This window comes from Ammospiza caudacuta, chromosome 36 (genome assembly GCF_027887145.1).
Source record: "Ammospiza caudacuta isolate bAmmCau1 chromosome 36, bAmmCau1.pri, whole genome shotgun sequence".
In the NCBI taxonomy this organism is placed as follows: domain Eukaryota; kingdom Metazoa; phylum Chordata; class Aves; order Passeriformes; family Passerellidae; genus Ammospiza; species Ammospiza caudacuta.
The window spans coordinates 1,741,857-1,758,114 of record NC_080628.1 but is presented as its reverse complement, the minus strand read 5'-3'; the positions used below and the strand labels follow the sequence as shown (position 1 = coordinate 1,758,114).

Sequence of the window (16,258 nt, the reverse complement as noted above, 5' to 3'; positions counted from 1 at the left end):
GGCTCCTGGAGCACCGGGACCTGCAGAGCCCAGGTAGGGCCGGGGAACAGGGAATGGGCACCCAGGAAAAGTTGGGGGGGGGGGGGGGGGGTCACACTGCCTGGAACAACAAAAAAATTTCCTATTTTTTAATATATATGTATGTGTATGCATTTATTGTTGATATTACTGTCTTTCAGTCCACGCCGTGGTTTCCACACTCCTAGCCGTGGTTATGGAGTTCTCTTAAGCCAGGCAGCGCCAGCATCCCTTGGAAAGTTTTCCCGCCCCAAAGGCATCGGCAGCTCAGCTGGAGGGCTGGAGGTGAGGAATACTCCTGTTAGCAGCTCCTTATTAAATTGTCGGGAATGGCTGGAGTGGGGGTGAGTCGAGCCACGCTGTTCCAGGCAGTGACTAATGAGGACTAATCCAGATTGTTTTGGAAGAAAGCGTGGCTTGTGCTGCTGATGGAGCAGCACAATGTGAATAAGAGCTTTCACTTAATGCACATCGCTGCACTGCCTTGATCACTGCACTTGATAAGCCCGCCGAAACTAAATAGGCAAGTTTTACATTTATGTACACGTGGAAATACAGAAATATTTATGTTTTTACATATATGTGTTCATTAATATGTATGCTTATATTCAGAGATGTCTTATCCCACCTTCCAGTACTTAAATGGATTTTACAGGAAAGTAGAACAACATTTTACACAGATAGAACAAAGGGAAAAAATTTTAAACTAAAAGAGGAGACATTTAGATTAGTTATTAGGAAGAAATTCTTTACTGTGAAGGTGGTGAGGCCCTGCCACAGGGGGCCCAGAGAAGCTGTGGCTGCCCCATCCCTGGAAGTGTTCAAGGCCAGGCTGGATGGGGCTTGGAGCAGCCTGGGATAGTGGAAAGTGTTCTGCCCATGGCAAGGGGGCTGGAATAAGATGGTCTTTAAGGTCCCTGGCAACCCAAACCATTCTGGGATACTGTAATTTCTCATCTTTAGGAAAATTTAAAATTGGAATTATCAATTTATATTTGGTAGTGAAGGCTGGCTGATGATAGTGGATTTAACTTTATTGAACATTGTCTATGCTTTATGTGCTGAATGTGTATTTTCTACATATCTAATAGTAGATGATTCTGTTTCTTTTACATATCTAATAGTCTGTCCCTTTCTTTGAATCAGAAAAATACCTTTGCTATTCTAAATTTATAATATCAGAAGAATCACTGATGAAACAGGTGTTTTATTTTCTAGGGAGCACTGTCAGAAGAGCTGAGAATGAGATGGACTTACCATAAAGGACACAAAGTTCTGGGTGATGATGAGCTAGAGTTTTAACTTAGAAGAACACAGTGTTTGCCTCAGAGGATGGATGTGAGTGATAATAACATTTGTGTCACAGAGCGGAAGAATTCAAATTATCCGAGAAAGGCCGCAGAGCAGTTGGGCCACAGCTGTAGGCCACAGAAGGAGGTGGACATGAATTACTCCTGCAGTCCTCCTGGAAACTCTGCTGGACCTGCAGGAAAGCAGGAGCTTTTCTGTGGAGACAAAGAAACCTGTGCCACCTACTGCCAGAAACAAGGTGAGAGCCCAGGTGGGGAGATCCCCCCCTCCAGCACCAGCTTCCACCTGCAGAGAGAGGATGAGGATTTAGATCACTGTTCCTCTGAGCACCCCAGGAAAACACGGATGATAACAAAACTCCGCAAGGACAACGGAAGCACTGCTCTGGGAGATGTGCTTGGTGAGGAGCTGGAGCCCGTCCCCGAGGAAGCTCTGCCCTATCGATGCAAGAAGTGTGGCTCCTCTTTCCACAGCATGAGTGAGCTGCAGGAGCACAGGCGAGCTCACCTGCTGGAGAACTCCTACCGCTGTCCCATCTGCGCCAAAAGCACAGCTGATCCACTCCAGCGAGAGGCCGCACAAGTGCCCCGAGTGTGACAAGGCCTTCATCCGCACGGCCGACGTCTGGAGGCACCCACGCAACGTGCACAAGATCGAGCACTCCATGGTGATCCTGGCCAGCGGCATGGCCAGGACCCGCTGGTCTGTGGTGCACCACAGCCAGCAGCACAATGCTGAGTGCCTGGATTAGGCTTTTCCTGCAAACCCACAGTCTCACGAGGACGACTTCAAAACTTACGCGTGCCCGACGTGCAGTAAAGGCTTCGATAAGCCCAACCTGCTGTCCAAGCACAAGGTGATCCACCGGGAGGACAAGCCCTACAAGTGTCAGGAGTGTGGCATGGCATTTGTGCAGCTGCTCAGGCTCAAGAGGCACCAGCAGACTCACTCCGGGGCACGGCCCTTCTACTGCAAGGAGTGTGGAGGGACCTTCACCCGACTAGCATCGCTGCAGCGCCATCACCACATCCACACCGGAGAGAAGCCCTACTCCTGTAATTTCTGTGGGCATTCCTTCACCAAGTCAGAGATCCTATGGAGGCACAAGCGCACACACAAGTTGGACAAACCTTAATTTGGGGTCTCTGTGGTTGCTTTGTACCTGAGCAAGGTCTCCTCAGCTGGGCTGGAAAAGCACACCATGGTGTGTGCTCTGCCCAGTCCAGACCCACTGCCCAGCATTGCTGCATCACAGGGAGCTCTGGAACTTGATTGCACTGCTGGGCTTTAAACTGCTTTGTATGAGAAAATAATCTAATTAACCCTGAGTAATGAAATGGGAGACTTGAGGAGACTGAAACCACTCGCATGTGCTTGCTCTGTCTCTGTTTGCTGGACTGGTGATGCATCCACTCGAGCTTTGTGCAGGATCTGCAAGCAGAGGTTATGAGAATTCACTGGATAAATTGGCCCTGCCCTCATGAGTGTGATGACTCTTTGACACTGGCTTTGGAGATCTGTTAACTCACTAAGTTAGAATGCTCCAGGGCTCTCCCTCTGTCCCTTCTTGTATTTTGCTGTTTTTTTTTCTTTCTGTTACTCTTCTTTTTATTTGGAAGGGGAAGTATCATGTTGGTTATTAAAAAAAAACCAAACTCCACTTCCAAACCAGTTCCTTAATAAACACAACAGTCACCAGCTGTATTTCAGAATGTTTCTGTAGTTTATGCACTTTTGAGTGATGGGTTAATAATGGAGAAGGCTTTATTTTGGCTATGGTGGTGCATGCTCTTGAGGTGACACTTGTGTGTCTGATGGAAACATGCACAGTAATCTAACCAGCTGAGTATTGTGGAAGGAAATCTTTGAAGACACAAAATTCAAAGAGCAAAAGACCAAATTGAAGCCACTTTTGCTACTCATTGCACAGGAACCTTCTTCATTTAAATGTTTTCACACATAGGGAAGCTTCCTATAACAAAAGCAAGTCCTGTGGTGTGTCCAAGTACTGCCCAACGTGTTTCTTAGACTCTTCACTTTGATTTAGATTCAAATGGTTAGTGAAGAAAAATTTCCTTAGGAATTAGCCTGGCAGACTTGGGCAGGTGTTGACAAATCCTCCAGGGCTGTAACTGCCAAGAGATGTGTAATGCCTCAGTGTCAGCAATGGGATTTTAACTTTGGAACTTAATACTGACTTTACATCTTCTATTAACCACTGTGGTAGAAGTATCCAGTTTGTCCTGAAGTTGCAGCCTGAATTTCTTTTCCACATCAGAAGGTTTTGCTTCTTTGCTTCCTTTTTCCTTATCAGCTGCGATATTTCATTATTTTTTTTTCTAGGGCTTTCTGCCTTTTCAGTGGAAGGTTATGCAGCAGAATGAAGGTAAAGCTCCAAGGTAATGTACCTTTGCATTTATTACCAGGTTATTTAATATGAAGTACTGATTGTGCTGTTTGTTTCCATATTTCATAGAATTAAAAAGGTACATTTGCAGCTCAGCACCTCCCATCTGTGCAGCAGCTGAGCAGGTGCCACACAGTGGGTCCTGTTGTGTTTGATGTCAGGTACTTGGCTCAGATCAAGATCTACCACTGTTCACAGCAAAACTTTAGGTTGATTATACATGGGAGACTAATTGGTGTCACTAATGGGTCGTTTCCACTTCATTCCTCAAAGAAATCTCCAGATAAGGGGACCGATGTGCATCCTGCCCCCAAGGGATGTGTTCTGTGGTCTGTGTGTGTTTGTAGTTCTAGGATGGCTGGACCCTGAGTGAGAATTCTCCAAACTCCCCTCTGCAGGAAGCTCCAGTTCGGTTTTAGGTTTGCAAAGGCCTTTGATGGGGCCCCTTAGCAACAGCTCAGTCTTATCTGAAGGCTGTACAGCTACTCAGAGAGGAAAGATCTTTGCACGAAAAGAATCCTGGCTGGCTGTGGGTGAGTGATCTGCAGAGGGAGGTCACCAGTGATGCTCTGTGGGGACCGTGCTGTTCAGCACCATCTGAAGTGACCTGGAGAGAGGGCAGACAGCAAAGTGACAAAGCTGTTCCAGAGACTATCATGCATTAAGTTTCCACACTCATTTTCTAATCCCCATTTTAAAGTTATCAGCTCCAATCTCCCCTGTTCATCATCCTGCTTTTCCTTTGGGTATGGGGATGCTCCTGCTGTACAGTGGTTTAATATCCATTTAAACTGCACCACTTATGCACACCTTTATGTTGTGTGATAGTTCTGCTTAGGCAGTTATGGTAATTGGGAACATCCAGTTATTCTGCTTTTTAGTGCTAGCAGTCAGTGGAATTTGTACCTCTGGCATAATGGTGGAAGTATTTTGAGCAGAGGTCTGTTATATGGGAAGAGTAAATGGTGAAATGAAAAGTACCAAGCTTAACTAAAAAGTTATTTAAAAGACACTTGCCTGGAAGTTTGACTTGCATAAAAAGTTCTTGGATGTGTGAAAGGAGTAATTAAAATGTATGATGATTTCTGGGAAAAGTGTGTAGAACTTGCCTCAAAGAAACCTCCACAATTCCTGTGCAAGGTACAGGAAGCCCCATGGAGCTTAATTTAATCCAGAGATCAGCACTTCTGCACTTCACATTATTCACATAAAGGTCTGGAAATCTCTCCCATGCCCTGACCCTCTCACAGTGTCAGTCAGTGTAAGGTTTTCTGTGTTGCTGTTCTGGTGGCCTGGAAAGGCCCAGGGATGGCCTTGGAGAGCCGACGCTTCAAAGGACGAGGAGAGACTTCTGGTCTTGTCTCGGTCTTGGTGTTTATTAATTGTTTATCTAAAAGATTTTCTTTCAGCCCGACAGAGGTCTGCACAGCAAGTCAGCCATGGGCACACTGCCGAAGCCCCCGGGCGGTCACTTATCTTTATACCCTAAGTTACGTGTACAATATTTATCATTTTCCTCCAATACTTTCTACTCTTATTAACCTGTGCACTTCTAGTAATGACCAATCCCAAAGTGCCACCACCACCACAGAAGATGGAGGCCAAGAAGAAGAAGAAGAAGGACAGGACACGCCCCAATTCCTCCATCTTACTTCTTTAGACCCCCCTGTACCAAAATCCTAAACCCTGTGTTTTACACTTTAACTAACTTATCCCTTCACCATTCACCCAGTGGAATCCTCCCAGTCCTCATACAGGTCTCATCTCCTGTGTAGGATCAAAATCCTGCCACCAGACACTTCTGGCAACATTCCAGGATTCCCGAGCCCCCCAAGGGTGGTCTCGGCCTCTCTGCACCTCCATCCTGAGGTGCTGAGATCCCACATCTCCCCCTTCTGTTTGCACCAGGAAGATCTCTTTTACTATCCGATTCATAGCGTGTTTTAAACATGCAAATATGCATGGGATGACAAGTATGAGGACTAGGAGAACTATTAAAACATAGAATCCTACTCTTAAAATTCCTCTCCAAATGGGAGAGATGTCAAAGAATTCTACCCTTAAAATTCCTCTCCAAATGGGAGAGATGTCAAACTATTCTACCATACATTTTGCTTTGGCTGACTAATAGGTAAATTACCCCCATTGCTTATTTCAATGAATGAAAGAATGATGCGCATAAGCATCATGAAACTCATGGCTTCACTTCTGTGTGACATCATTGTTTTGCTTTTCATTCAGGACCTTAACAGAGAATCCCCCCAAAGTCCTTAGTTTCTTCTTATTTCTCTTCCGAGTCGTCTTGGCAATCTGAGTCTCGACCCCTGTTTGAGTACTCGTCTCTTTTTTTTTCTCTTGGATCTTTGTTCTGGGATCCGCATTTTCATGTTCTCGCACTCGAAATGGTTTCACGTGTCGTGCCGACACCCACGTCTCGATCTGTGGAGATACAAGCAAAAGCCTTGCCCCCCACTAGGTGGCGCTGTCACCGGCCTCCCCAGCTCGGATGACAGCCTGAGCTCTACCGCCCCTGTCCTGTCGATTGCCGTGTTCGTGATCTCATTTGAGACCGTGTCTGCCTGGCTTTTAATTCAGCCGAAAATGGAGCTTGAGCACCAGAACGTCTCCCTTGAAGGGAAGGGACTGGGACTCCGAGGGTTATACCAGAGGCATCAAGTCTGAGGAGGGTGTGGAGCCGCTGGGACATAGGATCCCGAGCACGGCCCCTCCTCGCCCGAGACGTCACTCTCTCCCCCTCGTTCCACCTCCGAATCTCCTCCCCTCGGTCTGTCCCGACTCTGTCTCCTCTCCCTCTGACGTTGTGTCCCTGGCTCCTCCCGCCGGTGCGTACAGCCCGCCCCCCGCCGGCACCCGGGCCCGCCCCGCAATTCGAGCCGACTTTGCTCCCGGGTTACTCTGCCGGCCGGCCGGAGCGGCCGGAGCGGCCGCCACCCCCCGGCGCCGCGCTGACAAAAGCCGCGTCTGCACTCATGTCTCCCTTTATCTCTTCACCCGCGCTCCCCACCGGCTCCGCCGCTGCCGCGCCGTGCCCCCCGCGGGAAACGCCTCCCCCCCCCGATCCCTTCTCTTCCCCCTGCAACCCCCCTCCGATCCTGACTCCCTTGTATTCTCCGGAGTTTCAGGACGCTTTAGGAGCTTCTTGGGGTTTCTGGGTTTTGGGACCGGGGGCTTTAATATTATTTCCTGCTCTCTTTTCTCAAGAGCCCTTTCCCCTGGCTTCTTGAGGCCAGAACTAATTAAAATTTTTTCTTTTTTTTTTTTCTCCTGGAGCTTTGCTCCCCACCCTCCTTCTGAGGGTGCCGGCAACTTTTCGTTGCTCTCCCAGTCTTTTCGACTGTGCCGAGATGATGCCTTTCTGGCATCAATCTTGCCGACGAGAGCAGCTTTAACGCTGTCTCGTCCTTCTTTGTTGCTAAAAAATATAAGTGCCTATTAATTTCCTGCCAAAACCCCACTTCGAATAGCAGGCATGTTTCGGCCAGTGGGTAATTAAGCCTTGCCCACAACAACAGCTGTTTTAATTCTTTCTTTTGAGATCCTTTCTGTATATGTTTGAGCCACGCCTTGTAAGGCGGACAAAATTTCCCGTTGTTTTTTGGGAGAGTGTGCAATTATGTTCTTATTTTTTGACCTTCTCACCGAATCTGTCGTCAGAGCTGTCCGAAGGCTCCCGTCTCTGTCCAGCAGGTCACAGGAGAAGGAATCCAGAGGCGCCTTCTGGTTCTGATCCGGGCTGCTCTGCAAACTGCCTTCGGCAGAAGCTGAGAGATGGAATTCTCAGTGACTGCTGTTTTTTTGCAGACTCTTCTGGCTGTTTTTTTTTTTTTCTTTTCTTTTCTTCTTTCTTCTTTTCCTTTTTTTTTTTTCTCAGGCTTCTCTCCTCAGGAGCTGCTCTCTCGGCTCTTCAGCTCTTCAGCTCTTCAGCTCTTCAGGGCTGATCCCCCCCCGAAAGGGTTGGTGGGGGGTGCCCACGCAGCGAACGCCACTTGTAAATTTTTCGGCGTTCTTCTTTTCTCTTTGCTGGGCTGATTTATTACCGGAGATAGTTAGCTCAGGGAATGCCATTTTTGCTCTGTTTCTCGGCTGTTTAGGTTTTCTGCTGTTTTAGGTGTGCTGGAATTCTCAAGGATGTCCTTGGGCACACTCCCGAAGCCCCCGGGCGGTCACTTATCTTTATACCCTAAGTTACGTGTACAATATTTATCATTTTTCTCCAATACTTTCTACTCTTATTAACCTGTGCACTTCTAGTAATGACCAATCCCAAAGTGCCACCACCACCACAGAAGATGGAGGCCAAGAAGAAGAAGAAGAAGAAGAAGGACACGCCCCAATTCCTCCATCTTACTTCTCTAGACCCCCCTGTACCAAAATCCTAAACCCTGTGTTTTACACTTTAACTAACTTATCCCTTCACCATTCACCCAGTGGAATCCTCCCAGTCCTCATACAGGTCTCATCTCCTGTGTAGGATCAAAATCCTGCCACCAGACACTTCTGGCAACATTCCAGGATTCCCGAGCCCCCCAAGGGTGGTCTCGGCCTCTCTGCACCTCCATCCTGAGGTGCTGAGATCCCACAAGTCAGAGTGAGTGATATCTTAAAACAGACACAGCCAGTCATGACATGTGGCTGACATGGGGCAGATAGACCTGTTCTGCAGCATTAGGGAGGGTTTGAAGGGTCTGCTTTCAGCAGAAGTCATTTTTCTTCGGCCAGAGGGGTCAGAATGTCTGTTAGCTCATTTGGATCTGTGGAGGCCATGGAAGATATAATTCCTTTGGCACTATGTTCACAGAGCCCTCATTGCCAGGGCATTACAGGAAGCCCATGGACATGAGCTGGACGACACAGGACTGGAGCCCTGAGCTAGGCAGAGGATCCTGATTTGATCACTGGATGGTGTTTGTCAACAATGGAACATAGGAATACCCTTTGCTTTTTGCTGATTTTCCTATTGCTTCCCTGTATCACTTCTGCTGAACTCATTTCCATCACAGAAATGAGTTCTCAAAACTAAGAAGGTAGAATAGCTCCAGCCCTGAAGATTCCAGGCCCTCACTGACCTGGAATCAGCAGACAATCCTTGGCAATTGGTACTGTTCTCTTACTTTGTTAACAAAGATGTTGATGGTAAATTTGTTAACTGTGGGATCTCAGCACCTCAGGATGGAGGTGCAGAGAGGCCGAGACCACCCTTGGGGGGCTCGGGAGTCCTGGAATGCTGCCAGAAGTGTCTGGTGGCAGGGCTTTAATCCTACACAGGAGATGACACCTGTATGAGGAATGGGAGGAATTCACTGGGTGAATGGTGAAGGGATAAGTTAGTTAGAGTGTAAAACACAGGGTTTAGGATTTTGGTACAGGGGGGTCTAAAGAAGTAAGATGGAGGAATTGGGGCGTGTCCTGTCCTTCTTCTTCTTCTTCTTCTTGGCCTCCATCTTCTGTGGTGGTGGTGGCACTTTGGGATTGGTTATTACTAAAAGTGCACCGGTTAATAAGGGTAGAAGGTATTGGGGAAAAATGATAAATATTGTACACGTAACTTCGGGTATAAAGATAAGTGACCGCCCAGGGGTTTGCAGTGTGTGCCCATGGCTGACTTGCTGTGCAGACCTCTGTCGGGCTGAAAGAAAATCTTTTAGATAAACAATTAATAAACACCAAGATCGAGACAAGATCAGAAGTCTCTCCTCGTCCTTTGAAGCGCCGGGCTCTTCAAGGCCATCCCTGGGCCTTTCCAGAACACCTAAACAGCCTAAACAGCAGAAACAGAAAACTTACAAGCTTAAACAGCCGAGAAACCGAGCAAGTGGCATCCCTGAGCTATCACCGGACGTAAATCAGCAAAGAGAAACACTGAAATCTAACAAGTGGCATTCCTGCGTGGGCACCCCCCACCAACCCTTTCGGGGGGGGTTCAGCCCTGAAGAGCTGAAGAGCTGAAGAGCTGAAGAGCTGAAGAGCCGAGAGGGCAGCTCCTGAGGAGAGAAGCCTGAAGAAAAAAGGAAAAGAAGAAAGAAGAAAAGAAAAAAACGGCCAGAAGAGTCTGCAAAAAAACAGCAGTCACTGAGAATTCCATCTCTCAGCTTCTGCCGAAGACAGTTCGTAGCAGAGCAGCCCGGATCGGAACCGGAAGGCGCCTCCGGATTCCTTCTCCTGTGACCTGCTGGACAGAGACAGGGAGCTTTCGGACAGCTCTGACGACAGATTCGGTGAGAAGGTCAGAAATAAGAACATAATTGCACACTCTCCCAAAAAAACAACGGGAAATTTTGTCCGCCTTACAAGGCGTGGCTCAAAGAAAGAATTAAAACAGCTGTTGTTGTGGGCAAGGCTTAATTACCCACTGGCCGAAACATGCCTGCTATTCGAAGTGGGGTTTTGGCAGGAAATTAATAAGCACTTATATTTTTTAGCAACAAAAAAGGACGAGACAGCGTTAAAGCTGCTCTCGCCAGCAAGGATAATGCTGGAAGGCATATCGGAACAGTCGAAAAGACTGGGAGAGCAACGAAAAGTTGCGGCACCCTCAGAGGGAGGGGGAGGAGCAATGCTCCGGGGAAAAATTAGCTCTGGCCCCAAGAAGCCAGGGGAAAGGGCTCTCGAGAAAAGAGAGCAGGAAATACTATTAAAGCCCCCGGTCCCAAAACCCAGAAACCCCAGGAAGCTCCTAAAGCGTCCTGAAACTCTGGAGAGTACAGGGGAGTCAGGATCGGAAGGGGGGGTGCAGGGGGGAGAGAAGGGATCGGGGGGGGAGGCGCTTCCTCGCGGGGGGCACGGCGCGGCAGCGACGGAGCCGGTGGGGAGCGGGGGTGAAGAGACAGAGAAGGGAGATGCGAGTGCAGACGCGGCTTTTGTCAGCACAGCGCCGGAAGTGGCGGCCGCCCCAACAGGCAGGGTAGCAGAAAAACGCGCAGCGGACAAAATTCGCAAGAACTGGGGGGGAGAGTCACAAACCAGCGCGGAGGCGGTAAACACGGGCGGCGAAATGGGGGAAATTGCGCAGCCCCAAAGGGCCACCGTAGTGTGATGCGGGAGGCGCATGATTGTGACGTCAGACCCGGTGCGGAGGTCGGCTCGGATCGCGGAGCGGACCCGGGTGCCGGCGGGGGGCGGGTGGTACACACCGGCGGGAGTGGACACAACGTCAGAGGGGGAGGAGACAGAGTCAGGGACGGACCGAGGGGAGGAGACCTCGGAGGTGGAACTGGAGGGGGAGAGTGACATCAGCTCGGGAGAGACAGGGAGCGGCTCAGAGAGCACGCATGCGCACACAGTAGAGCGCAGGCGGGGGCGGGCCCGATCTCCTGTGACGTCTCGGGCGAGGAGGGGCCGTGCTCGGGACTCTACGTCCCCCGGCACCACACCCTCTCCAGAGTTGATACCTTCGGATGAAATCCTCGGAGTCCCAGTCCTTTCCCTTCAAGGGAGACGTTCTGGCATTCAAGCTCCATTTTCAGCTGAATTAAAAGCCAAGCAGACACGGTCTCAATCGAGATCACGGACGCGGCAGTCGACAGGACAGGAGCAGTCGAGCTCAGGCTGTCATCCGAGCTGGGGAGGCCGGTGACAGCGCCACCTAGTGGGGGGCAAGGCTTTCGCTTGTATCTCCACAGATCGAGACGTGGGTGTCGGCATGACACGTGAAACCATTTCGAGTGCGGGAACATGAAAACGCAGATCCCAGAAACAAAGATCCAAAAAACAAAGAGATGAGTACTCAGACAGGGGTCGAGACTCAGATTGCCAAGACGACTCGGAAGAGAAATAAGAAGAAACTAAGGACTTTGGGGGAATTCTCTGTTAAGGTCCTGAATGAAAAGCAAAACAATGATGTCACACAGAAGTGAAGCCATGAGTTTCATGATGCTTATGCGCATCATTCTTTCATTCATTGCAATAAGCAATGGGGGTAATTTACCTATTAGTCAGCCAAAGCAAAATGTATGGTAAAATTCTTTGACATCTCTCCTATTTGGAGAGGAATTTTAAGGGTAGACTTCTTTGACATCTCTCCCATTTGGAGAGGAATTTTAAGAGTAGGGTTCTATATTTTAATAGTTCTCCTAGTCCTCATACTTGTCGTCCCATGCATATTTGCATGTTTAAAACACGCTATGAATCGGATAGCAAAAGAGATCTTCCTGGTGCAAGCAGAAGGGGGAGATGTGGGATCTCAGCACCTCAGGATGGAGGTGCAGAGAGGCCGAGACCACCCTTCGGGAGCTCGGGAGTCCTGGAATGCTGCCAGAAGTGTCTGGTGGCAGGGCTTTAATCCTACACAGGAGATGACACCTGTATGAGGAATGGGAGGAATTCACTGGGTGAATGGTGAAGGGATAGGTTAATTAGAGTGTAAAACACAGGGTTTAGGATTTTGGTACAGGGGGGTCTAAAGAAGTAAGATGGAGGAATTGGGGCGTGTCCTGTCCTTCTTCTTCTTCTTCTTCTTGGCCTCCATCTTCTGTGGTGGTGGTGGCACTTTGGGATTGGTTATTACTAAAAGTGCACCGGTTAATAAGGGTAGAAGGTATTGGGGAAAAATGATAAATATTGTACACGTAACTTCGGGTATAAAGATAAGTGACCGCCCAGGGGTTTGCAGTGTGTGCCCATGGCTGACTTGCTGTGCAGACCTCTGTCGGGCTGAAAGAAAATCTTTTAGATAAACAATTAATAAACACCAAGATCGAGACAAGATCAGAAGTCTCTCCTCGTCCTTTGAAGCGCCGGGCTCTTCAAGGCCATCCCTGGGCCTTTCCAGAACACCTAAACAGCCTAAACAGCAGAAACAGAAAACTTACAAGCTTAAACAGCCAAGAAACCGAGCAAGTGGCATCCCTGAGCTATCACCAGACATAAATCAGGCAAAAAGAAAAACATGAAACCTTACAGTTAACCTTTGCTACCAAAGGTGTTGATGGTAAATATGTCCATGATTGAGGAGTGTGGATACAGCACTTTGAAGAAAGAAAAAGCTGCTGCTGTGCCCCCCTGCACACCATCCTCCTCTTCTTCCACTGCTTGTCTTCTCCTGGCAAGGAGAAGCCTGAAGCAGGAGTCTCCCATGTAACCAGGGAGCACCAAGCAATCCATCATTTGTCCAGCAAAGGGCACTGGTATCTCTGGAGGAGGCAGCTTTTATTTTAAGTGAGGCTTCATCTGCCTCTGACCTTGTGGAGTTTCTGTTGGAACAAGGAGCTCCCACTGCACTTTTCCTCCTTCCAGACTGAAACCGAGCAGGGACTGAGCTCTCACCAACAGAACAGCAGACAAAGAGGTTGGTTTTTTGGTTTTTTTTTTTTTTTTTTTTTGCTAGGATAACAATCTGGAAATAGAAAGGAGAATGATGTCCTTTTTTTGGATGATTTCAGCTGTCAGATGCTTTGAGCAGTAAAATTGCTGTGGGCCTGTGCAAGGTTAGAGCCATCTTCAAAGAGCAGGCCTGGAATGGGAGCAAGCCCTTGAACCAGCTAATACAGGTCTCTGCGCCAGAGTGCAGCCCACTTGTAAATTCCTTGTAGCGTGTGCTGCTGAACCATCCCTGCTCTGTGGGAATGTTGTTTTCCAGAGTGTGCTCAATGTGCTACTGAAGTTCATGTAATGGCTTTCTTGTTTATCTGCTTGAAGAAATCATGAGAGCAATAAATTCCTTTTCTCATTAAGGGATCTATTGGAATTGTTGTTCCAGTGCTTTCCACCTGAGAGCAGGAGCAGTGATTTATTTTGTTTCTCTTCAAGCTTCCAGCACACATCCTCTTGGCTGCAAGGGATTCTTAGGGAATGGTTCAGTGACTTCCATGGTTTCTGGTTTCCAGAGATGAGGCATCCTCTCTGGACAACATGTGCCAGCATTTTACCACCCTCAAAAAAAAAAAAAAAATTTTTTCCTTAGAGCTAATATATGGGAAAAGCAGGGCACTGACACCACACTGCCTCAGCTACTGGCACCAAGTCCAGAAGACTGGTGTTGTTTTTCACCTGGTACAGTCTTTTAGACTGTACATGGCATTCATAACTAGATAAGAGTGTATTTATCTCCAATTTAGTCAATTGAGATGTAATAGCAGCTCTAAAATAGCTACAGCACAGGGGAGTTCATGTAAACACAAATAATATTCCCAGGTTTACCTACATAATTTCCTTCTTTGTTTGCAGACTGTGACACAGCATCCAGCCTGTAATGATCACACAGTGATCACTGCAAGAGTGAAAAATACAGCTGGGTTCCCCCATCCTTGGCAGCTACAATACTGTAACAATAAAAGCACAATTATTAGAAGCACATTTCTATATTATCTGTCATAGAAATATCCACATGCCTTCAATAGCACTGTGTGGCCAGATGGTCAGAGACTGGGGCTTGGCTCTTAAGCAGGTTTTGACCATGCGAAGGGCAGAATAAGAAATGAACAAGAAACATCAGAGCAATGTGGAATATCCTCCCAAAGTGCAGGAGGCAATGCTGGCAGCAGAGCCCTTGTAAAGGTCTGAGCCACCAAAGCACAAGGGGAAAGCCCTTCTTCTGCTCTGTCCCCAAACTGGAAGCAGGTCCTTGGAAAGACCTTTCAAGCCAGTGCAATAAACCAGAAAAGGAACCTCTGAGCCCTTCATGGGAATCACTTGAGCAGGGAAGTCCTGCTGGCAAAACATTGTTGGTCACCAAGTGAGGCTGGAAAAACCATGTACCAAGCACTAAATCTCTCTCTCCAGGGGTTTGGAAAACATCTGGCTTCTGGCATTTGGGGATGCATCAATAACTAGAAACTAACTACAAGAAAGAAAGGGGGAAAAAAGCCAAAAATTCTTCTTGCCCTTTTATTCTTTGCAACAGACAGGTGAAAAGAGTATTTTGCCAGCAGTAGCTCTGAATTATTTCACAACTGCACATCCCTCTTGTGCTGCAAGTTAGAAATGACAGTTTAATTCTTTTTTAATTGCCACATCTCTAAAGTACCTGAAAGAAGCTGTTTTTGCCAATTGTTCCTGGGCTCTGAAAGCAGCTGATTGCTGGAAAAGCAGTCAGTGTTCCTCTACTTTGGAAAGGAGCTCTGCAGAGAGGAGAGTGAGGGGTGCAAATATTTTTGAAATTACTCTGTAGTTCCCTCATCCTGTGTGCTCAGTGTTTGTGTGGGCTGTGCGTTTTGCAGTGCTCATCTGGCTGGTGGAACGGGAGGCTTTGGCATTTTGTTTGTATGCATTTGAGGCTCTTTACTCTTCCCAGGCTCCTCACCTGCAAGAGGGCAGGAGGCCTCTGGGGCTCCTGCACTCCCAGGGCCATTCCTGCAGGGACCTGGATTTTTGAGCAGGAGGGGATATCAGGTGTGAGGAACAGAGCAGCTGGCAACTGTTTCTGCATAGAGGTGTGTCTGTCCTTGCTCACATCAATTCATGCTTAGATTTGACATCCTTTCTCCTTTTTCACATATCTAAAATGTTCATTTGAAAGCACAGATTTTTATTTTCACACTCTGTTATCGCTTCTCCTGCTCTTACAGAACAACCAGGAAACACAGTGCAGATGATATGCATTACAAAGGTGCTGGGGCTCTGCCAGCTCTCATATGTGTTTCTTCTGGAGGCCCAGGAGCTCCGAATTGCAAAGCCAGATTAGCAATCCTTCCCTCAGAGATCCTCCAGAATGATCTCTGCACCAAGGTAGCACTCTAGGAGGAGAACTGGGGACAAAAAAGAATGGGGTCCTGCATCCAACAAATGCCTTGTGCTGCAAGGTACAAGGGCTTGGTGTCCCCTCATCCCTCCCAGCCCAGGCAGCGCCTTTCTCCTCTGCCCACATCGCACACACACCGCCATCCTGGGGACCAAAAGGCTTTGGGCTCCAGGATCTGCCCCAAATCAATGGCTACGGGGCAATGAAAAGAACAAGCACTTCGATGTACTCATTCTGTCCTTTTATTTCAACAAAAGCATCCATCAAACCACTTCTAACTTAGCAAAAGCTACAACTCAAGAGACTAAGGAACATATTCCAGAGGAACACATTCCTGACATAGGGCATAATACCATCTATCAAAGCAAAAAATGGCCTCCTAAGAATTTTCCTAAGAGATTTCTTCTTCTTCCTAAGACTTTTCTAACCTCTACTCCAAGCCTTTAGAATTCTTAACATAATCCCTTGGCTTGTTTCACTACTTGTAGTGAACCTCGCTGTGTAATTTATTAATGAAAGAGGAAGAGAAGGCATGAGATGGCCTTCACCGTACTGGCAGGGAGTATTACAAATGACTACCTTTTATTTCACGTAAAGAAACAACTTTGTTAACACTCCTGTTTATTATCCTCATGTTCCTGGTATGAACATGGGCAGACATGGGAAGGAGCGTGAGGCACTCACCTCTTCCTTGGTGCTCCAGCTCAGGTGTCTTCTGGCCACGCTGCAGACAGCACTGGGTGCACTCCAGACAGTCCTGGGTCCCTTGGAGCCAGAGCCCTCCTCGGGTGGTGACAGTGACAGGCGTGGCTCAGCTTCTGTCCCTA

General features: G+C 47.9%; 1 protein-coding gene across 1 annotated transcript; it reads left to right on the top strand.

Annotated features, from left to right (window-relative positions):
- The first annotated feature begins 260 nt into the window (after positions 1–260).
- On the top strand, positions 261–2,464 carry ZNF3 (zinc finger protein 3). The gene is given in 3 exon segments (XM_058822947.1): positions 261–303; positions 1,237–1,877; positions 1,879–2,464. Coding segments are annotated over 2 exon segments (1,113 nt in total). The 5' UTR covers positions 261–303; positions 1,237–1,350.
- Positions 2,465–16,258: the final 13,794 nt, after the last annotated feature.